At 43.1% G+C, this 16,664-nt stretch overlaps 1 protein-coding gene and 1 long non-coding RNA gene across 6 annotated transcripts in view; one reads left to right on the top strand and one right to left on the bottom strand.

Moving 5' to 3' along the window:
• Positions 1 to 7,732: 7,732 nt before the first annotated feature.
• On the bottom strand, positions 7,733 to 8,656 carry LOC132542007 (uncharacterized). The gene is made up of 2 exons (XR_009553133.1): positions 8,517 to 8,656; positions 7,733 to 8,307 (listed from the first exon to the last, which is right to left on the bottom strand). It is a non-coding gene; the product is annotated as an uncharacterized LOC132542007 (long non-coding RNA).
• Positions 8,528 to 16,664, top strand: part of NF1 (neurofibromin 1) — a 317,563-nt gene continuing 309,426 nt past the window's right edge. For 3 of the 5 annotated variants that reach the window (XM_007530811.3, XM_007530810.3, XM_060203994.1), the window contains exon 1: positions 8,528 to 8,659. In XM_007530811.3, coding sequence (XP_007530873.2) covers positions 8,600 to 8,659 — 60 coding nt within the window. In that variant the 5' untranslated portion in view covers positions 8,528 to 8,599. The remainder of the gene's footprint in view (positions 8,660 to 16,664) is intronic. The other 2 variants (XM_060203995.1, XM_060203993.1) reach the window with 1 other exon arrangement.

The raw sequence follows: 16,664 nt of genomic DNA, 5'->3' as shown, positions 1-16,664 counted from the left end.
ACCGTCTGCCCCCCGCCCATTTTTTTTCCTATCTATTTTTATTTGACAGGACAGAGAGAAATTGAGAGGATAGGAGAGGTAGAGAGTGGGAGATAAAAGACACCTGAAGACCTACTTCATTATTCATGAAGCGTTCCCCCTGCAGATGGAGACTGGGGTTCGAACCTGGGTCCTTACATATGGCGATATGTGCACCTGGCTGGGTGCACCACCACCTGGCCCTCAAGCCACTTGATTTTGCACAGCATAAGATGCTGCTTTCTCCATTCTTGAGCCATCCTGGCTACCTTAGCACTATCTTCATTTTCGAACAAGGCAGACGGAGCACTTCTACAAACCCATAGTGTGTAGGGTGAGTGATTCAAATGCTGTACCAGAAATGTGAGGATGCTATTTTTATTTCTTTTAAAAAATTTTATTATCTTTATTTGTTTAATGGGTAGAGATGGTCAGAAAACCAGAGGAAGGAAAGATAGAGAGAGGGAGAGACAGAGACATATGCAGCCCTGCTTCACCACTTGCAAAACTTTCCCCTTCAGGTGGGGACCAGGGGCTTGAACCTGTGCACAGTGCTTGAGCACTGTAATGTTTGCACTCAGCCAGGTGTGCCACTACCCAGCCCCCTTTTATTTCTTTTCTTTTAAACTTTACTATCATTTTATTGAGACAATGTTGATCTACAGGTTTATTGTTGCCACCATGGTAGATTTCCATATTTCCCTAAGATTGGTGTCATTACATTTCTTCCTCCACCAAAGTCTCTTCCTGTTCATCCTGTTCCACCCTAGGGACTTAGGTCCCCAGCCTCTCCCTTAGCGCTCTCCTTCCCCCTTCTGAGTTACCAGATCTGCTTTTATAGACTGCAGTCCATTGAGGATTCATCTTGTACTGTCCTTTGCTTTGCTTCTTAGGTCCCACCTGTGAGTGAGATCATCTGGCATTCATCCTTTTCCTTTTGGCTTTTAAAACATTTAACTAGTTTTTCTTTTTCTGTCACTAGGGTTATCATTAAGGCTGGTGGCTATTCCCCCGCTTTTCCTTGAGAGAGAGAGAAAGATAGAAAGATGGAAAAGCAGAGACAAAGTACTACTACTGCTTATGAAGCTTCCCTCCTGCAGCTGGGGACTGAGGGCTTCAGCCTGAGTGCTCACACATGGTGACATGTTTGCTCTACTAGGTATGCCATCTTCTAGCCCACTCCTTCTGGTTGATTTTGCTCAACATGTTGTAGCAAAGGAGACTATGCCACTGCTACTTTCTTTCTTTTTTCTCTTTCTTTATTCTTATTTACATAGAGATAGGCAGGCAGGCAGAGAGGTAGAAGGAGAGAAAGTAAACAAAATACCACAGTACCAAAACTTCCTTCAGTACAGTGGAGGCTTGAACCTGGGCTTTATACAGTATGGCAAAGCAACACACTATCCAAGTGAGCCATTTCCTTGATCCCTTCATAGTGGATTTGAACAGTAGAGAATTTGACCATTTTGGGAGTTCTACTACTCTTTTGCTACTCTTATAATTAAGTCCTGGCCCTAGCCCTGAGGCTTTCCTGCTATGTTCCTCCACTTATATGCTTAAGGAGACATATGTTAGCACTTATTTATTTTGCAACCAGGGTTACTGCTGGAGCTTGGTGCAGGCACTATAAATGCACTACCCAGAAGCTTGCTTTCTTTCTTTCTTTCTTTCTTTCTTCCTTCTTTTTTTTCTTTCTTTCCTCCTTCCTTTCGTTTTTTTATTTCATCTGATAGGACAGAGAGAAATCAAGGTTGCAGGGGAGATAGAGAGAGAGACACCTGCAGACCTGCTTCACTGCTCATGAAGCATCCCCCCTTCAGGTAGGGTGCAGGGGCTCAAACCCCAGTCCTTGTGCACTGTAATATATGCACTCAATTGGTTGCACCATTGTCATTCCCCTTCCATCCTTAGCTTTTTAAAAATATTTATTTATTTTCTCTTTTGTTGCCCTTGTTTTTTATTGTTGTTGTAGTTATTATTGATGTCATCGTATTTGATAGGACAGAGAGAAATGGAGAGAGGAGGGGAAGACAGAGAGAGGGAGAGAAAAACACCATCAGACTTGCTTCACCACTTGTGAAGCGCTTCCCTGCAGGTGGGGAGCCAGGGAACCGGGATTTTTAGGCCAGTCCTTGCACTTTGTGTCACATGCACTTTACCCGCTGCACTGCTGCCCAACTCCCTAGCCTTAGCTTTTAGTTGGTGGTAAATCAATCGCCCTTAACTATCACTTTTTTTTTTGCTTTTTCCAGAGCACTGATTAGCTCTGGTTTATGGTGCCTCAGGCATGAGAGTCTCTGCACAACTATTATGCTATCTACTCCTTCCCCTAAACCTTAACTATTCCTTGTCTTTCCAGAGAGTTATTCCATAATTATTCAGTCCTATCTTCCTTCCTTCTTTCTTTCTTTCCTTCCTTCCTTCTTTCCTTTCTACCATAGCACTGAGCAGCTCTGGATTATTGTGCTGTGGGGGTCTGAACCTGGGGCTTCTGAAAGCCTCAAGCATGAGATTTTTTTTGCGTAACCATTATCTACCCCCTTCCCATCATTCTTAAATAGCTAGTTTTTTCACATTTTAAAACTGCTGTGGGTATGAATAGACCTGCCAACATCCATATCCAGTGAAGAAGCAATTACAGAAGCCAGAACTTCCACTTTCTGCACCCAAAATAATTTTGGTCCATATTTCCAGAGGGAAATGTTAGGGGAAAGTGACCAGTGGGCTTTGGATCCCAATTACATCAGGATGCTAAGAGAAAAGAGGAAAAAGAAAAAAAAAAAAAAAAAAAAGAAGGGACTCTTGAAAGTAGTAGTAGGTGTAGGTGTGACTTAGAAAGGAAGAGAAGGGGAGTCAGGCGGTAGCGCAGCAGGTTAAGCGCAAGGGTCCCAGTTGGAGCCCCCGGCTCCCCACCTGCAGGGGAGTCCCTTTACAGGCGGTGAAGCAGGTCTGCAGGTGTCTATCTTTCTCTCCCCCTCTCTGTCTTCCCCTCCTCTCTCCATTTCTCTCTGTCCTAACAACAATGACATCAATAACAACAATAACTACAACAACAATAAAAAACAAGGGCAACAAAAGGGAAAATAAAGAAATAAATATAAAAAATTTAAAAAAATGTCTTTAAAAAAAAGAAAGAAGGGAAGAGAAGAAAAGACCATAGAGGGGGTCGGGCGGTGGTGCAGTGGGTTAAGTGCATGTGGCGCAGAGCACAAGGACGACATAGGGATCCTGGTTCAAGCCCCCGGCTCCCCACCTGCAGGGGAGTCACTTCACAGGCGGTGAAGCAGGTCTGCAGGTGTCTATCTTTCTCTCCCCCTCTCTGTCTTCCCCTCTTCTCTCCATTTCTCTCTGTCCTATCCAACAATGAACAACATCAACAATGGCAATGATAATAACCACAACGAGGCTACAACAACAAGGGCAACAAAAAGGGGGAAAAAATGGCCTCCAGGAGTGGTGGATTCATGGTGCAGGCACTGAGCCCAGCAATAACCCTGGAGGAAAAAAAAAAAGAGAGAGAGAAGACCATAGAAAAAAGTTAATGGGAGGCCGGGTGGTGGCACACCTGGTTGAGTGCACATGTTACAATGTGCAAGGACCCAGGTTCAAGCCTCCAGTTCCCACCTGCAGGAGGAAAGCTTTGCAAGTGGTGAAGCAGTGCTGCAGGTATCTATCTCTCTCCCTCTCTATCACCCCCTTCCCTCTCAATTTCTGATGGTCTCTATCCAATAAATAAAAATAATAAAAAAAATTAAAAAAAAGAAAAAAGTCAATATATATATATATATATATATATATATATATATATATATATATGATCTTGGGAGAACTACTGCAGTTTCCAATGGAGGGAATGGGAACACAGAACTCTGGTGGTGGGAAAGATTATCTTATGGTTCTGTAAGTCAATATTAAGCCACTAATAAAAAATGTTTTAAAAGCTTCATAGATTGCATCTCTTCCACCCATCCTACCATCACTGCCAACAGTTCAAACAGAGGGGTAGCTAAAGCATGCTAGGGCCAATCAGGGCTTCACCTGGAGGCTTCACTGCCAACTGGCCAGATGGTGATTCAGTTCCACTGGATCACACTACACTCACAATTAATTGACTTAGTTCAGATTCTCTGGAAATCCAACTCTGGGATGGAGATTTGCAAGTAGGAAATTTATTAGATAATACACTTGAAACTGACACAGTATGGGAGTGAAAGAAGCAGGATTGACCAGGAAGAAACACTGAATATAATGCAGTCACAACAAGGATCTCCCAAGGACCACTGGGGAGCTGATTCCTTAAGGGGGCTCTGCAGTAGAAAGAGCCCTTCAGGGTGTTCCTGCCCTTGATCCTGAGTGCAGGAGTGTGGAGTTACCTGACAAGAGGCATCTCTCTTGCTGAGGGCAGTTACTGGAGTGGAATTGAACTGAGAACTGTTGGCCACTAACACTCCCAGCAACCAGGAAAGGGGCACTTGGGCCCTGAGGAACTATGTGCTTCTTGGTATGCAGTAGATAGAAGTGTGGACATATGGAGCAAATACTATTGGAACAAAACACTTGAAGAAAAAACAAATTGGCAGTGATTGTTGTGTGACCAAAACCCAGGGTAAATAAAAGAGATGTGTTTGAAATTAGTAGTTCCCTGAAACTCACATGTTGGACAGGGTCACATGGGTGATATTAGAATACAAGTCTAATTCTACTTTTCTCTGAAGCCTATGTTCTTGTACTAGGCCAAAGCTAGTCACACTGTACATTCTTAAGTTCAATTCAGATAGCAGATATATTTTATTTGGTCAAGCAGTGTTTTAGAAAATGTGAACTGGTATGGGGCCGGGTGGTGGTGTACCTGGTTGAGCGTACATGTTAAACCACATAGACTGGAGTTCAAGCCCCTGGTCCCCACCTGCAGGAGGAAAGCTTTATGAGTGGTGAAGCAGTGATGCAGGTGTCTGTCTCTCTTCCTTCCTTTTTTTTTTTTTTCTCCCTCCTCCAGGGTTATTGCTGGGCTCGGTGCCTGCACCATGAATCCACCGCTCCTGGAGGCCATTTTTTTCCCCCCTTTTGTTGCCCTTGTTGTAGCTTCGTTGTGGTTATTATTATTGCCCTTGTTGACGCAATTCGTTGTTGGATAGGACAGAGAGAAATGGAGAGAGGAGGGGAAGACAGAGAAAGGGAGAGAAAGATAGACACCTGCAGACCTGCTTCACCGCCTGTGAAGCGACTCCCCTGCAGGTGGGGAGCCGGGGGCTCGAACCGGGATCCTTACGCCGGTTCCTGCGCTTTGCGCCACATGCACTTAACCCACTGCGCCACCGCCCGACCCCCCTCTCTTCCTTTCTATCTTCCCCTTCCCTCTTGATATCTGGCTATCTCTATCTAATAAATAAAGATAACAAAAAAATTTAAACAAAATGTGAACTGAACTGGTAGGGCAGGATGGTAGCACAGCTAGTTGAGTGTTGAATGGTCAAGGACCTGAGTTCAAGTCCCTGGTCCTTACCTGCAAGGGGGAAGTTTCATGGGCAGTGAAACAGTGCTGCAGGCCTTTCCATCTCTTTCTCTCTTCTTCCCTCCTTGTCTTCCCCTTCTTTCTCAACTTCTTTCTGTCCCTATCCTAAATAAATAAATATTTAAAAAATGGTGGTCCAGGAGGTGGCGCAGTGGATAAAGCATTGGACTCTCAAGCATGAGGTCCTGGGTTCAATACCTGGCAGCACATGTACCAGAGTGATGTCTAGTTCTTTCTCTCTCTATTCCTTTCTCATTAACAATTAAAATATTTTAAAAAATTAAAAAATGTGAACTGGCTGCCACTATGTGAAAACTGGAAAAAAAAAACTGTCAGAAAAAATTGCTATCTCTTGAGTAAACAGAAGATCTAGTGAGACTATGAAAATTCCTGCATAGCAATAATTGACTGGAGTGCAATGACATCCTTTAAATGATAGACTTACTTCTTTTTTTTTTCTTGCCTCCAGGGTTATTGCTGGGGCTCAGTGCCTGCACCATGAATCCACTGCTCCTGGAGGCCATTTTTTTCCCCTTTTGTTGCCCTTGTTGTGGCCATTATTGTCATTGTTGATGTCGTTCGTTGTTTGATAGGACAGAGAGAAATGGAGAGAGGAGGGGAAGACAGAAAGGAGGAAAGACACCTGCAGACCTGCTTCACTGCCTGTGAAGCGACTGTCCTGCGGGTGGGGAGCCGTGGGCTCGAACTGGGATCCTTATGCCCGTCCTTGTGCTTTGCTCCACGTGCGCTTAACCCTGTGTGCGCTAACACCTGACACCCTAGAATTACTTCTTAGTTTACCATAGTATCTGTGCACTAGCTCTTTCGGCACTTTTGTAGAATTATTGCTATAACACAGCCTAGGGCAGTGCATAATATATACAATATGTGGAAACTTCTGGTTTTGCTCCATCTTGTTGCCCAGTTATGTGGCATAACTGAATGTTAGTTCAGAATGTGCAAACTCCTCTTAACATTAGCCCAAGTAAAGTGTATAGTGGAAAATATAAAGGGCCAACTGGTTGAGTGCACATGTTACAGCGCACAAGGACCCAGGTTCTGCAGGGGGAAAGCTTCACAAGTGATAAGGCAGTGCTGCAGGTGTCTCTCTCTACCATCCCCTTCCCTTGATTTCTGTCTCTATCCAATAAATAAAGATTAAAAAAAAAAAAAGCCGGGAGTGAGGGGTAGAGCAGCAGGTTAACTGCATATGGCGCAAAATGCAAGGACTGCTGTAGGGTTCCCGGTTCGAGCCCCTGGCTCCCCACCTGCAGGGAGTCGCTTCACAGGTGAAGTAGGTCTGCAGGTGTCTTTCTCTCCCCCCTCTCTCCCCTCCTCTCTCGATTTCTGTCCTATCCAACGACAGCAATAACAACAACAATAATAACCATAACAATGATAAAACAAGGGCAACAAAAGGGGAAAAGATGGTCTCTAGGAGTAGTGGATTCGTGGTGCAGGCACGGAGCCCTGGCAATAACCATGGAGGCAAAAAAAAAAAAAAAAAGCCTGCTTGGCAAGAAAAAAAATTAAAAATGACTTATTTCAAAGCTTATGTTGGACACAGAAAAAACCAAAATCTATTGTTTTGTTTGTGATCTCCTTCCTGAAAAACTTTCCTGCTCACTTCCAACTCTGGTACTAGGGGAATAGGGACCACCTTTGCTTTAGAAAAAGACACAACTTTGTTTTATTATCTTTGGGATTAAACCACCTGGATTTGTATCCTGACTCTGCCACTTTACAACTCTTGTTACTTAGTGGAGTCTCAGAAGTTTTTGTGACATATCATTATCAATTTGATGAAGGTATTGACATCTGTTCGAAGGGTTTGTTGAAAGATTCAAGTTGGGGGGTGGGGAGGATAGCATAATGGTGTACAAAGACACTCTCATGTTGAGGCTCCAAAGACCCAGGTTCAATCCCCAGCACTACTATAAGCCAGAACTGACCAATGCTCTGGTTAAAAACAAAAACGAGACGATGAACTTACTTATTGAACTAATAATGTATGTGAAGTCTTGACTACTTTTTGAGATTGGTGAAATTTGAATTTTGCTATCATCAAATGTGTTTAAGTTTTATTTACTAGAGACTCTTGTCAATTCAGCAGAAGTCTAGATTTCAAAGTCTAAGGACTTTGTCTTTTGGTCTATTTTAGTAACGGTTATTTAATAATAAAGAAAAAAAGCAGTAAGCCTCTTTTGGCCTTTTTATTATTTATTTATTTTTCCCAGCTTCTCAAAAGTCTAGAATATCTAGGGAGGGCTTGGGAACCCAAAGTTGTATGCCACATTCTTGGTGAGAAAAGAGAGGCTCAGCACAGCTTCCACAAGGCGCAGCGGGAGATGAGCGCATTGGAAGAAATGCTAGCCTCAGGGCGCCCTAACTTCCAACCTGGGGAGCAATCCAAATCCCGAGGCCGGCGGGGGAGGGGGAGTCTGATATGGCGGTGGGGATGAAGCAGATGCTCCCGGGTCAGTTCGGAGTCACGCTGGCCGAATCCTCGGTGGAGAGTCTAGGTGAACCCGGAGGCCTTGTAGGACGCGCGCCTCCAGGCCCGAAGGAGTTAGGTGACGTCACCTCCAGGAGGACTCGCTTTTTCATTAATGAAACCGGCCGGCGCGGGCGCATGCGCGGCAGGCCCCCTTCGCTCTCGCTTCCCCCCTCCCCTTTCCCAGCCGCACTCAGTCTCTAGCTCTCGCTCCCTCTCCCCAGGCCGTGGAAAGGATCCCACTTCCGGTGGGGTGTCATGGCGGCGTCTCGGACTGTGATGGCTGTGGGGAGACGGCGCTAGTGGGGAGAGCGACCAAGAGGCCCCCTCCCCTCCCCGGGTCCCCTTCCCCTGGCCCCCTCCCCCCAACCTCCTCGCCAACGCCCCCTTCCCCTCTCCCCCTCCCGGCGGGGCGCAGGGCCCTGGTCCCCACCCCCGTGGGAACGTTGGGAGCCTGCCTTCCTCAGCCCCTCTCCGCGCCTCTCCCCTCACCTCAGCCCCCGCTCCCCGCCCTCTTCCCGGCCCTGGGCGCCGGCCGGCCCGTGCCTCCGCCGCTCCCCAGCCGCGGGGAGGACATGGCCGCGCACAGGCCGGTGGAATGGGTCCAGGCCGTGGTCAGCCGCTTCGACGAGCAGGTAACGGGCCCGTGGCGGGCGGGAGGTGGCAGCGGAGTGGGGGTGGGGACGCGGTGGGTGCGGGGAGGAAGGAGCCGCCGCCTCCCCCGCGGCTGCCGGGGGCTCTGGAGGGAAGGAAGGGGGACCGGCGGGGTGGCCGAGGGGGAGGTGCGGAGGCAGGAGGGAGGGGACGGCGACGAGCCGGGGCTCCCTGCGCTTCTGAGTCGGGGGGTGGGGCCTCCCCCCCCAGCGCCCTGCGGACCCTCCATCCCCTTTATTTTATCCCTGCCGCGCCCCTGGTCATTGGAATGAGTGACCTGGGGGCGCTTTCGGGAGGGGGGGTTCTCCATCTGGATTCAGTCAGCCCCACATGACATTATTATTATTATTATCATCATCTTTTGAAGGAAGGTGCACAACACGAGGGGTTTCCTTTTCTCTCCGTGCACCCCGTAGCTGGGAAGGAGTAACTGAAGGAACCCCAGGGCCGGTGTGGTGTACTCCGAGTGGGAGACCGGTGGCATGTACCGCCCCTCCCCCAGTGTCCTCAGCTTCCTCTCTCGGAGGGGGAAGAGGAGCCCAAAGCAGGAGAGCACAGGTCTTCTTTCTTACTTTCTGTCCCTTCTGCCCCCGAGCTTCCCAGAGCACACACACTGCTCATCTTTTTGATGCCCGACATGGGCGTCCCCTCCTCCCCGCATCATATCCTGGTCAGACTAGATTGGCTTTTTAAAATTAAAAAAAAAATTTTTTTTTTATGTTGCCATTGGAATGGAAACCATGGTTCTTGTTTCCTCCTGTTTCTGAAATATTTCTTTCCTTGCCCCTTCCGTGGTATTTGCAGTTTCTCCTCCTATTCCCCCCCCTCCCCCCCAGCGTTCTCAGAATATGAATGTTGAGAATGTAGCTTTCTTGAGGGAGAATATTGGGGAGTTAGAGGACCCAGGGAGAAAGGTCCAGTGGGAAACTGCCTCTCAGCCACTGACAGGAGAACCCAGACAGCTGGGATGTGTTCCTGGGGCGGATAATTCTGTGTTTTGTTGTTATTTTTTAATTCTCACCTCTTGGTTGACAAGATAACTTTTCATTGAGAATATTTGAGGTGGAAAAGAAAAAGTTCATGACTCGGGAGGTGTCTTTTTATTTCATGAGTTTCACACACCAAGTGCTGGGGTTGAGCAGAATGGAGGCACAAAATAGCCTTTTGTCACTGGGAAGTAGTTTAACTGTGTGTTGTGTTGCCTTTGGTAGTGGGGCATGGTTTAAAGAGATGCTTTTTACAGATGCAGTTTACCATGGGCTTACTGTGATGAGGGAACTTTTTAAAATTTATTTATTGTTTATAATCATATAATGACTATGGGAGCAGGATTAACGGGGGGGGCTCTTTTATTTGATCCATAAACATTTACAGAATTCAGTGTTTCTGACCTACCTGAAAGATATAAGTATTTGGCTGTAGGTATGTGGAGATAAGCTTTAAAATGAAGAAACTTGATAAGAAATTACATTGATAAAATAAACTAAAAAAACTATGCAACTTGAAAGAGTTCTTTTTATCCTTTAGCATCTAAACCAGTTGTGCTGATACTAATCTACCGGAGGAAGTAAAACATTGCTGAATATTTTGGATTGCATTACTGATGGATTATTAAATTTAAAAATGGATATAAAGGTGTTCTGTGTAATTGAAAGGATTTAAAAAACACACAACTCCAAAACTGCCTGTGGACAGCATAATCTACATGAAGGAATTTGAAGGATTCGTGCCATGGCTCTTACGCATTTTTAAATTTTATTTCTTTGCTTTTTTACCTGTTGATCTCTAAACTTATCTGCCACATGCAGAGGAGAATAGTTCTCTAAATGTTAAAAGAGTGATGATTTTGATTATATACCCTGTAATGCAAATAAATGTTTCCTTATTTTTGTCTCCTGGTTAAAAGGCTTTGTTGTTTGTTTTGTTATATATATTGTGACTCAAATTCACCACCATCTGTTAAAAATTAGGAACATAGTGAGTTTTAAACAGAAGCACTTAAAAATATCTCTTACCTTGTAATTAAGGGAAAGATACATAGGACAGATTATTCCTTACAAGCTTCCTAGGTTAAAGCTCACTACTTGGAAGATGTGAAATGTAAGGATTTTCAGTGTTTGAGTGAGGTACTTACATATGTTAATTTGTCATAGAAGTAATATATGTTTAGTTCAAATTAGACTTTATCTTGTGGTAGGAAAGTGAAAACTGGGGCATAGAGAGGTTAAATGACTTTCCAGGGTCACATAGCAGGCCTAGTAATAAGAGCCTTAATATGAAAACTATTCTGTTGCTGGAATATCAGGGATATATATATCATATATATATGTGTGTGTGTGTGTGTATATATATATATATATATATATACATATATATATATATATGATAGAGACACCACAGCATCTTCAGTGTGTGGATGGATGATAGGCTTGGATCTGGGTTACATACATGGCAAAACAGCACACTATCCAAGTGAGCTATTTCACTGGCCCTGGAAAAATAACCTTATAGGGTTTGTTTTAATGATCCTTTAAAATGTACAGTCAGAAGAGAAGAACTTACATTTTTATTAATAGGAGAGATAGTTTTGCAATGTACAGTCAGAAGAGAAGAACTTACATTTTTATTAATAGGAGAGATAGTTTTGCATGTAGTGAAAGGTATTTGTGTAAGAGGCATTTTGATTTTCTGAAGTATCATACATGTATATATTACTTATACTTAGTTTCACTGGATATAGGCCTTCCTTCTTTCCTTCCTTCCTTCCTTTTCTTTTTTTCCTTCCTTGTGGTTAGAGCAGAGCTCACTCAGTTCTGACTGTGGGTGGTTCTGGGGATAATTGACCTTGGGACCTCATAGTATCCCTGCACTATTTCCCCAGCCTAAGCTGCTCCTTTTTATTACACTAAGACATGTGTTGAGCCAGATAACTTGTGTATGTATAAAGATGGCCACTCTGTTTATGATCATAATGCTGTTTTGGTGTGACTTCTATTGTGTGTGAAGTCCAAATTCATTACTAGCCACTGCTGATTACCTATTGTATCCTGATGGGTATTCCTCAGCAATTTGGTGTAGATAACCCATTAAAAGGAGTGGTAGTGTTCCATCCTGACATTTTGAACTCAAGTCCTTGTTTCCAAGTGGGAAAAATAAAATTTTTGTGACTTGTATCTGAATCTAATATTTATGACAAGATGATTTAAAAAATACCTTGTTTATTGATTAATTAGTATTTTTTTAAATTTTATTTACTTATTCATGAGAAATGATAGGAGGAGGAGAGAGAAAGAACCAGACATTACTCTGTTACATGTGCTGTCAGTGATTGAACTCGGACCTCATGTTTGGGACTCCAATGCTTAATTCACTGTGTCATCTCCTGGACCACTTGATTAGCATTTTTGGATAGAGACAGAAGTTGAGAAAGGGGAGATAGAGGAGAGAGAGAGACATATGCAGTACCACTTCACTGCTTGTGGAGCTACCGCACAGCATATGGGAACTGGGGGCTTGAACCCAGGTTCTTGCACATACTAACATTTGCTCTCAACTGGGTGCACTACCACCTGGCCTCCTATTTAAGATTATTTGAATTGAATGATTCTCATTAATTTTAAAAGTGATTACTTCCTTGGTTAGGGAAATAGCAGTTGAATAGGTGGATAGCTAGAGAGCTGAATTTATATCTTCTGTCTCCTTAACCTGCTTTTATGGTGTTGAACAGTATGGTTAAAAGTCAACATCAGTAAATTTTAGGTGTGTAACTTTGTTATTATTATTGCCACCAAATATTTCACGGGGCTTGGCTTTAAATTGGGGCTCTTTAACCAAGTTACTTAACAAATTAGAACCTTTTCGCTACCATAAATAAATAAATCTTTTAAAAAATTTGACTAATTTGTTCTTTTTTAAAAAGGAAATTGAAAAAGATATTCCCCAGATTATTTTCTGTAAACATGTCTTTTTAAATAGTTATACTTTCTATATCTGGTTATGTGAAAACAAACAAAACCCAAACAATTTTTTTCACCAATGCCTGCATGGTTGTACCACTCCCAGATTTTTTTTTTCCCTTGTAGATAAAAAGAGTGAGAGACAGAAAGACTTAGAGAAAGAGATAGAAGAGAAGATATAACAGTACAGCTCCACTTCCTCTGTGGTCGATGGGGCTCAGATTAGTCCCTGTGGATGTGTGCTCTACCTGGTGAACTGCCTGCCTGTTGCTGAGCTCTTAATACTTTGAAGAACATAGTGTAGAACTGATTTTTTTGTTTGGCAGTAGTATATTAATTATTGTGACTTGTAAATGCTAATTGGAATGTCCTTTGACAAGGTATAAAATCCCATTGTGGTGGTGTGCAAAACTCAAAGTTTAAAATGATTGATTTGCAAGTGTCTTGGAAGGTACAAGCCATGTTTGTTGGGCAGATTTATAAAATGTTGGAGCTGCTTTGGCTAACAGAATGTTAGTTTTGTTCTTAAAGCCCAATCTGTTAATCTTACAAGGCCTTATAACTAGTTGGAAAGGAATACTCTTTTGGCCAGGGGTATTTTGTGATGAGTGATTAAAAAAATGCTTACTTGTGGTGTGGGAATGGCATAGTGGATAAAATGTTGGACTCTCTAGTCCGAGGGTTTGAGTTCAATCCCTGGCAGCACATGTACCAGAGTGATGTCTAGTTCTTTCTCTCTCTCTCTCTCTCCTCCTATCTTTCTCACTAGTAAATAAGTAAAATATTAAAAAAAAAAGATGTTATTTGTGGATTGGGTAGATAGCATAATGATTATGCAAAGAGACTGTCATGCCTGAGGCTCCAAAGTCCCAGGTTCAATCCTCTGCACCACCATAAACCAGAGCTGAGCAGTGCTCTGGTAAAATAAATAAGTAAATAAATAAAATATTAAAAAATGCATATTCTTTATTCTGAAACTCATCTTTAAAAAATTCTGGGAGACAGTATAATAGTTATGCAAAAAGACTTTCATTCCTGGAGGCACCAAAGGTCCCAGGTTCAACCCCTAGTACCACCATAAATCAGAGCTAAGCAGTGCTCTGGTAAAGAAAATAAGCAAAATAAAATTCTTCCAACTTGCCCTTAGTTTTCTGTGCTTTCTCACCAACCCCTCCCCAGCTTATCTATATTTAATTTAGTCTTTTTTTGCCTTTAGGGATATCACTGGGCCACTACAAATCCATGGCTCCTGGTGGCCATTTTTTTTCATTTTTATTGGCTAGGACAGAGAAATTGAGAGAGGAGAGGGAGATAGAGAAGGAGAGATAAAGATAAGGTACCTGCTTCACCACTGGGCAAGAGTCCCTCCTGCATGTGAGGAGCTGGGGCCTTGAACTTCGATCCTTATGTGGCTCCCTGTGCTTAGTACTGTGTGTGTTTAACTGAATGTGCCACCACCTTGCCCCCCTATTTCATTTAGCCTTTATGTGACCTTTTTCCTTTTTCCTTTCAAATTTACTTTTAAAAATAAATTATTTAAAAAAATTTGCTATCGTTTATTTATTGGATAGAGACAGTCAGAAATTGAGAGGGAAGGGGGTAACAGAGAGAGAGAGAGAGAGAGACCTGCAGCCCTGCTTCATCACTCACAAAGCTTTCCCCCTGCAAGTGGGGACTGGGGCCTTGAACCCAGGTCCTTGTTCATTGTAATGTGTGCTCAACCAGGTGTGCCACCACCTGGTCCCCAAATTAACTCCCCCCTTTTGTTTTATTGTTATTGTAGTTATTGTTGTCATCATTGTTGGATAGGACAGAGAGAAATGGAGAGAGGAGGGGAAGACGGGGGGGGGGGGGGGGGGGGGAGAAAGACACCTGCAAACCTGCTTCACTGCCTATGAAGCTATTCCCCTGCAGGTGTGGAGCCAGGGGCTTGAACCTTGATTCTTACACAGGTCCTTGCTTTTGTGTCACCTCCTTTTAACCCGCTGCGCTACTGTCTGACCCCCAGCCTCCCCCCCCCCCCATTAACTTTTTAAAACAGGTTTATTCATTTCACTAGATAGAGACCAGAGTATCACTCTAGTATATGCAATGCTGGGGGTTGGAACTTGGGACCTCGTATCTACAAGTCTAGCACTATACCCATTGTGAACCTCCCAGTCTATTTTGTTTTATTTATTTAATATTTTTAAACATCTTATACATTTACTTGATTCTGTAACTTTCTTTGGTGGATTAATCTTTTTTTCCCCTTTTGTTGCCAGGTACCTCCTGCCTTTGCTGTTAATCCACCAGTTTCCTTTATGACTCTCTGAAAACTAGCTTCTGTCTCTGGTTTCATTCTGGATTACTGCTTTCTTGGATTCGTTCTTGGATTGCCGTTCCTTCTGGCAAAACAGTGGTTTTTGCTCAAGCATAATGCTACTGTGGTGTTTCATTACCTTTCAGAAACCAATCTTCTTTTAATCCCCAAGACACAGTAGTCTCTTATATGTATACTTGCAGGCCCTTATTTATTGATATTGCCATTGATTCTTGGACATATTTACGTTCTGGATTCTACCAGGCAGTATACTTATCATGGAAAGGGGGCTCCTAAATGAGATCTTTTAGTTGCCACTAGTCTTTGGCTAGCCATTAGATAGATATGTGTATTCTAGATTTCCTCATTTGTCAGAAAAAGTTGATTAGGGAATCTCCAAGGTTCACTTTCTAGTTTAAGTATCTGATGATTCTAATATTTTAACATCCTCTCCCTGTGCCATAACTGCCTATTGGGAGCCGATCCCCCTTAATTTACCAAGCTATTTCTCATTATTCAGCATGCACCTATGTTCCAGACAGATTGTCTTAGTCTCTTTTGTGAATATCATGCTTATTCCTGTTTCTTAGCATTTGCTCTTACGGGGCCTTGCTTGAGTGCTTTCTTTCCTCCTTTGTGTTAGAATTCCTGTACATCCTTCAATGCCCAGCTTAAGCTTTATTTTCCCCATGAAGTCTTTCTAGATTAAACTCACTTCAATCTCATTTCCTGGTGTACTTGTCACTTGAGGTTCTGTAGTACCACCCTGTAAGATTTCTCCCCTCAGGAGGGTTGATTAAACACAGCTTAGCATTGTTTTCTTTTGTGTTTTTATCCAGTAGACTGCAAACTTTCTGAAAAACAAGAAACTGCAGTTAGAATTCTGTCACTTTAGTGCCAGTCATAGTTATGAGGAAACAGTATATCATTGATGGAATGTTTTTCATATGATTTCTGGTTGAGGTAGACTGGCTAAAAGGAATAGCAATGTTGACTTTGTTTTAAATGCAAGTAACCAATTCTGATTTAGTATTTTTTAAAATTTATTTATATTATTTATTTATTTATTTATTTTCCCTTTTGCTGCCCTTGTTGGCGTTTTTATTGTTGTTATAGTTATTGTTGTTGTTATTGATGTCGTCATTGTTGGATAGGACAGAGACAGGAGATAGAGAGGAGGGAAAGACAGAGATGGGGAAAGACACCCGCAGACCTGCTTTACCACCTATGAAGCGACTCACCTGTAGGTGGGGAACCCGGGGCTCCAACTGGGATCCTTAAGCCAGCCTACACTTTGCTGATTTACATTTATTTATTTACTTATCCGGGGCTTGAACTGGGATCCTTAAGCCAGTCCTTGCACTTTGCTGATTTACATTTATTTATTTATTTAGAAAGGAGACATTAACAAAACCATAGGATAGGAGGGGTACAACTCCACACAATTCTCACCACCCAATTTCCATATCCCATCCCCTCCCCGATAGCTTTCCCATTCTCTATCCCTCTGGTCTGGCTTTTAGAAATTAAATGATGTTATGAACAGGAATGGGTTAAAAAAAAAGCTTTAAGAAGATTTTTTTTTTGCCTCCAGGGTTATTACTATTATTATTATTATTATTATTATTGCCTCCAGGGTTATTGCTGGGGCTCAATACCTGCTCTATGAATTCACTGCTTCTGGCAGCCATTTTTATTCCATTTTGTTGCTGTTGTTATTGCTGCTGT

This window comes from Erinaceus europaeus, chromosome 12 (genome assembly GCF_950295315.1).
Source record: "Erinaceus europaeus chromosome 12, mEriEur2.1, whole genome shotgun sequence".
Lineage (NCBI taxonomy): Eukaryota > Metazoa > Chordata > Mammalia > Eulipotyphla > Erinaceidae > Erinaceus > Erinaceus europaeus.
Note: the sequence above shows the minus strand (reverse complement) of the source record. Positions and strands in the feature narration are given on the sequence as shown.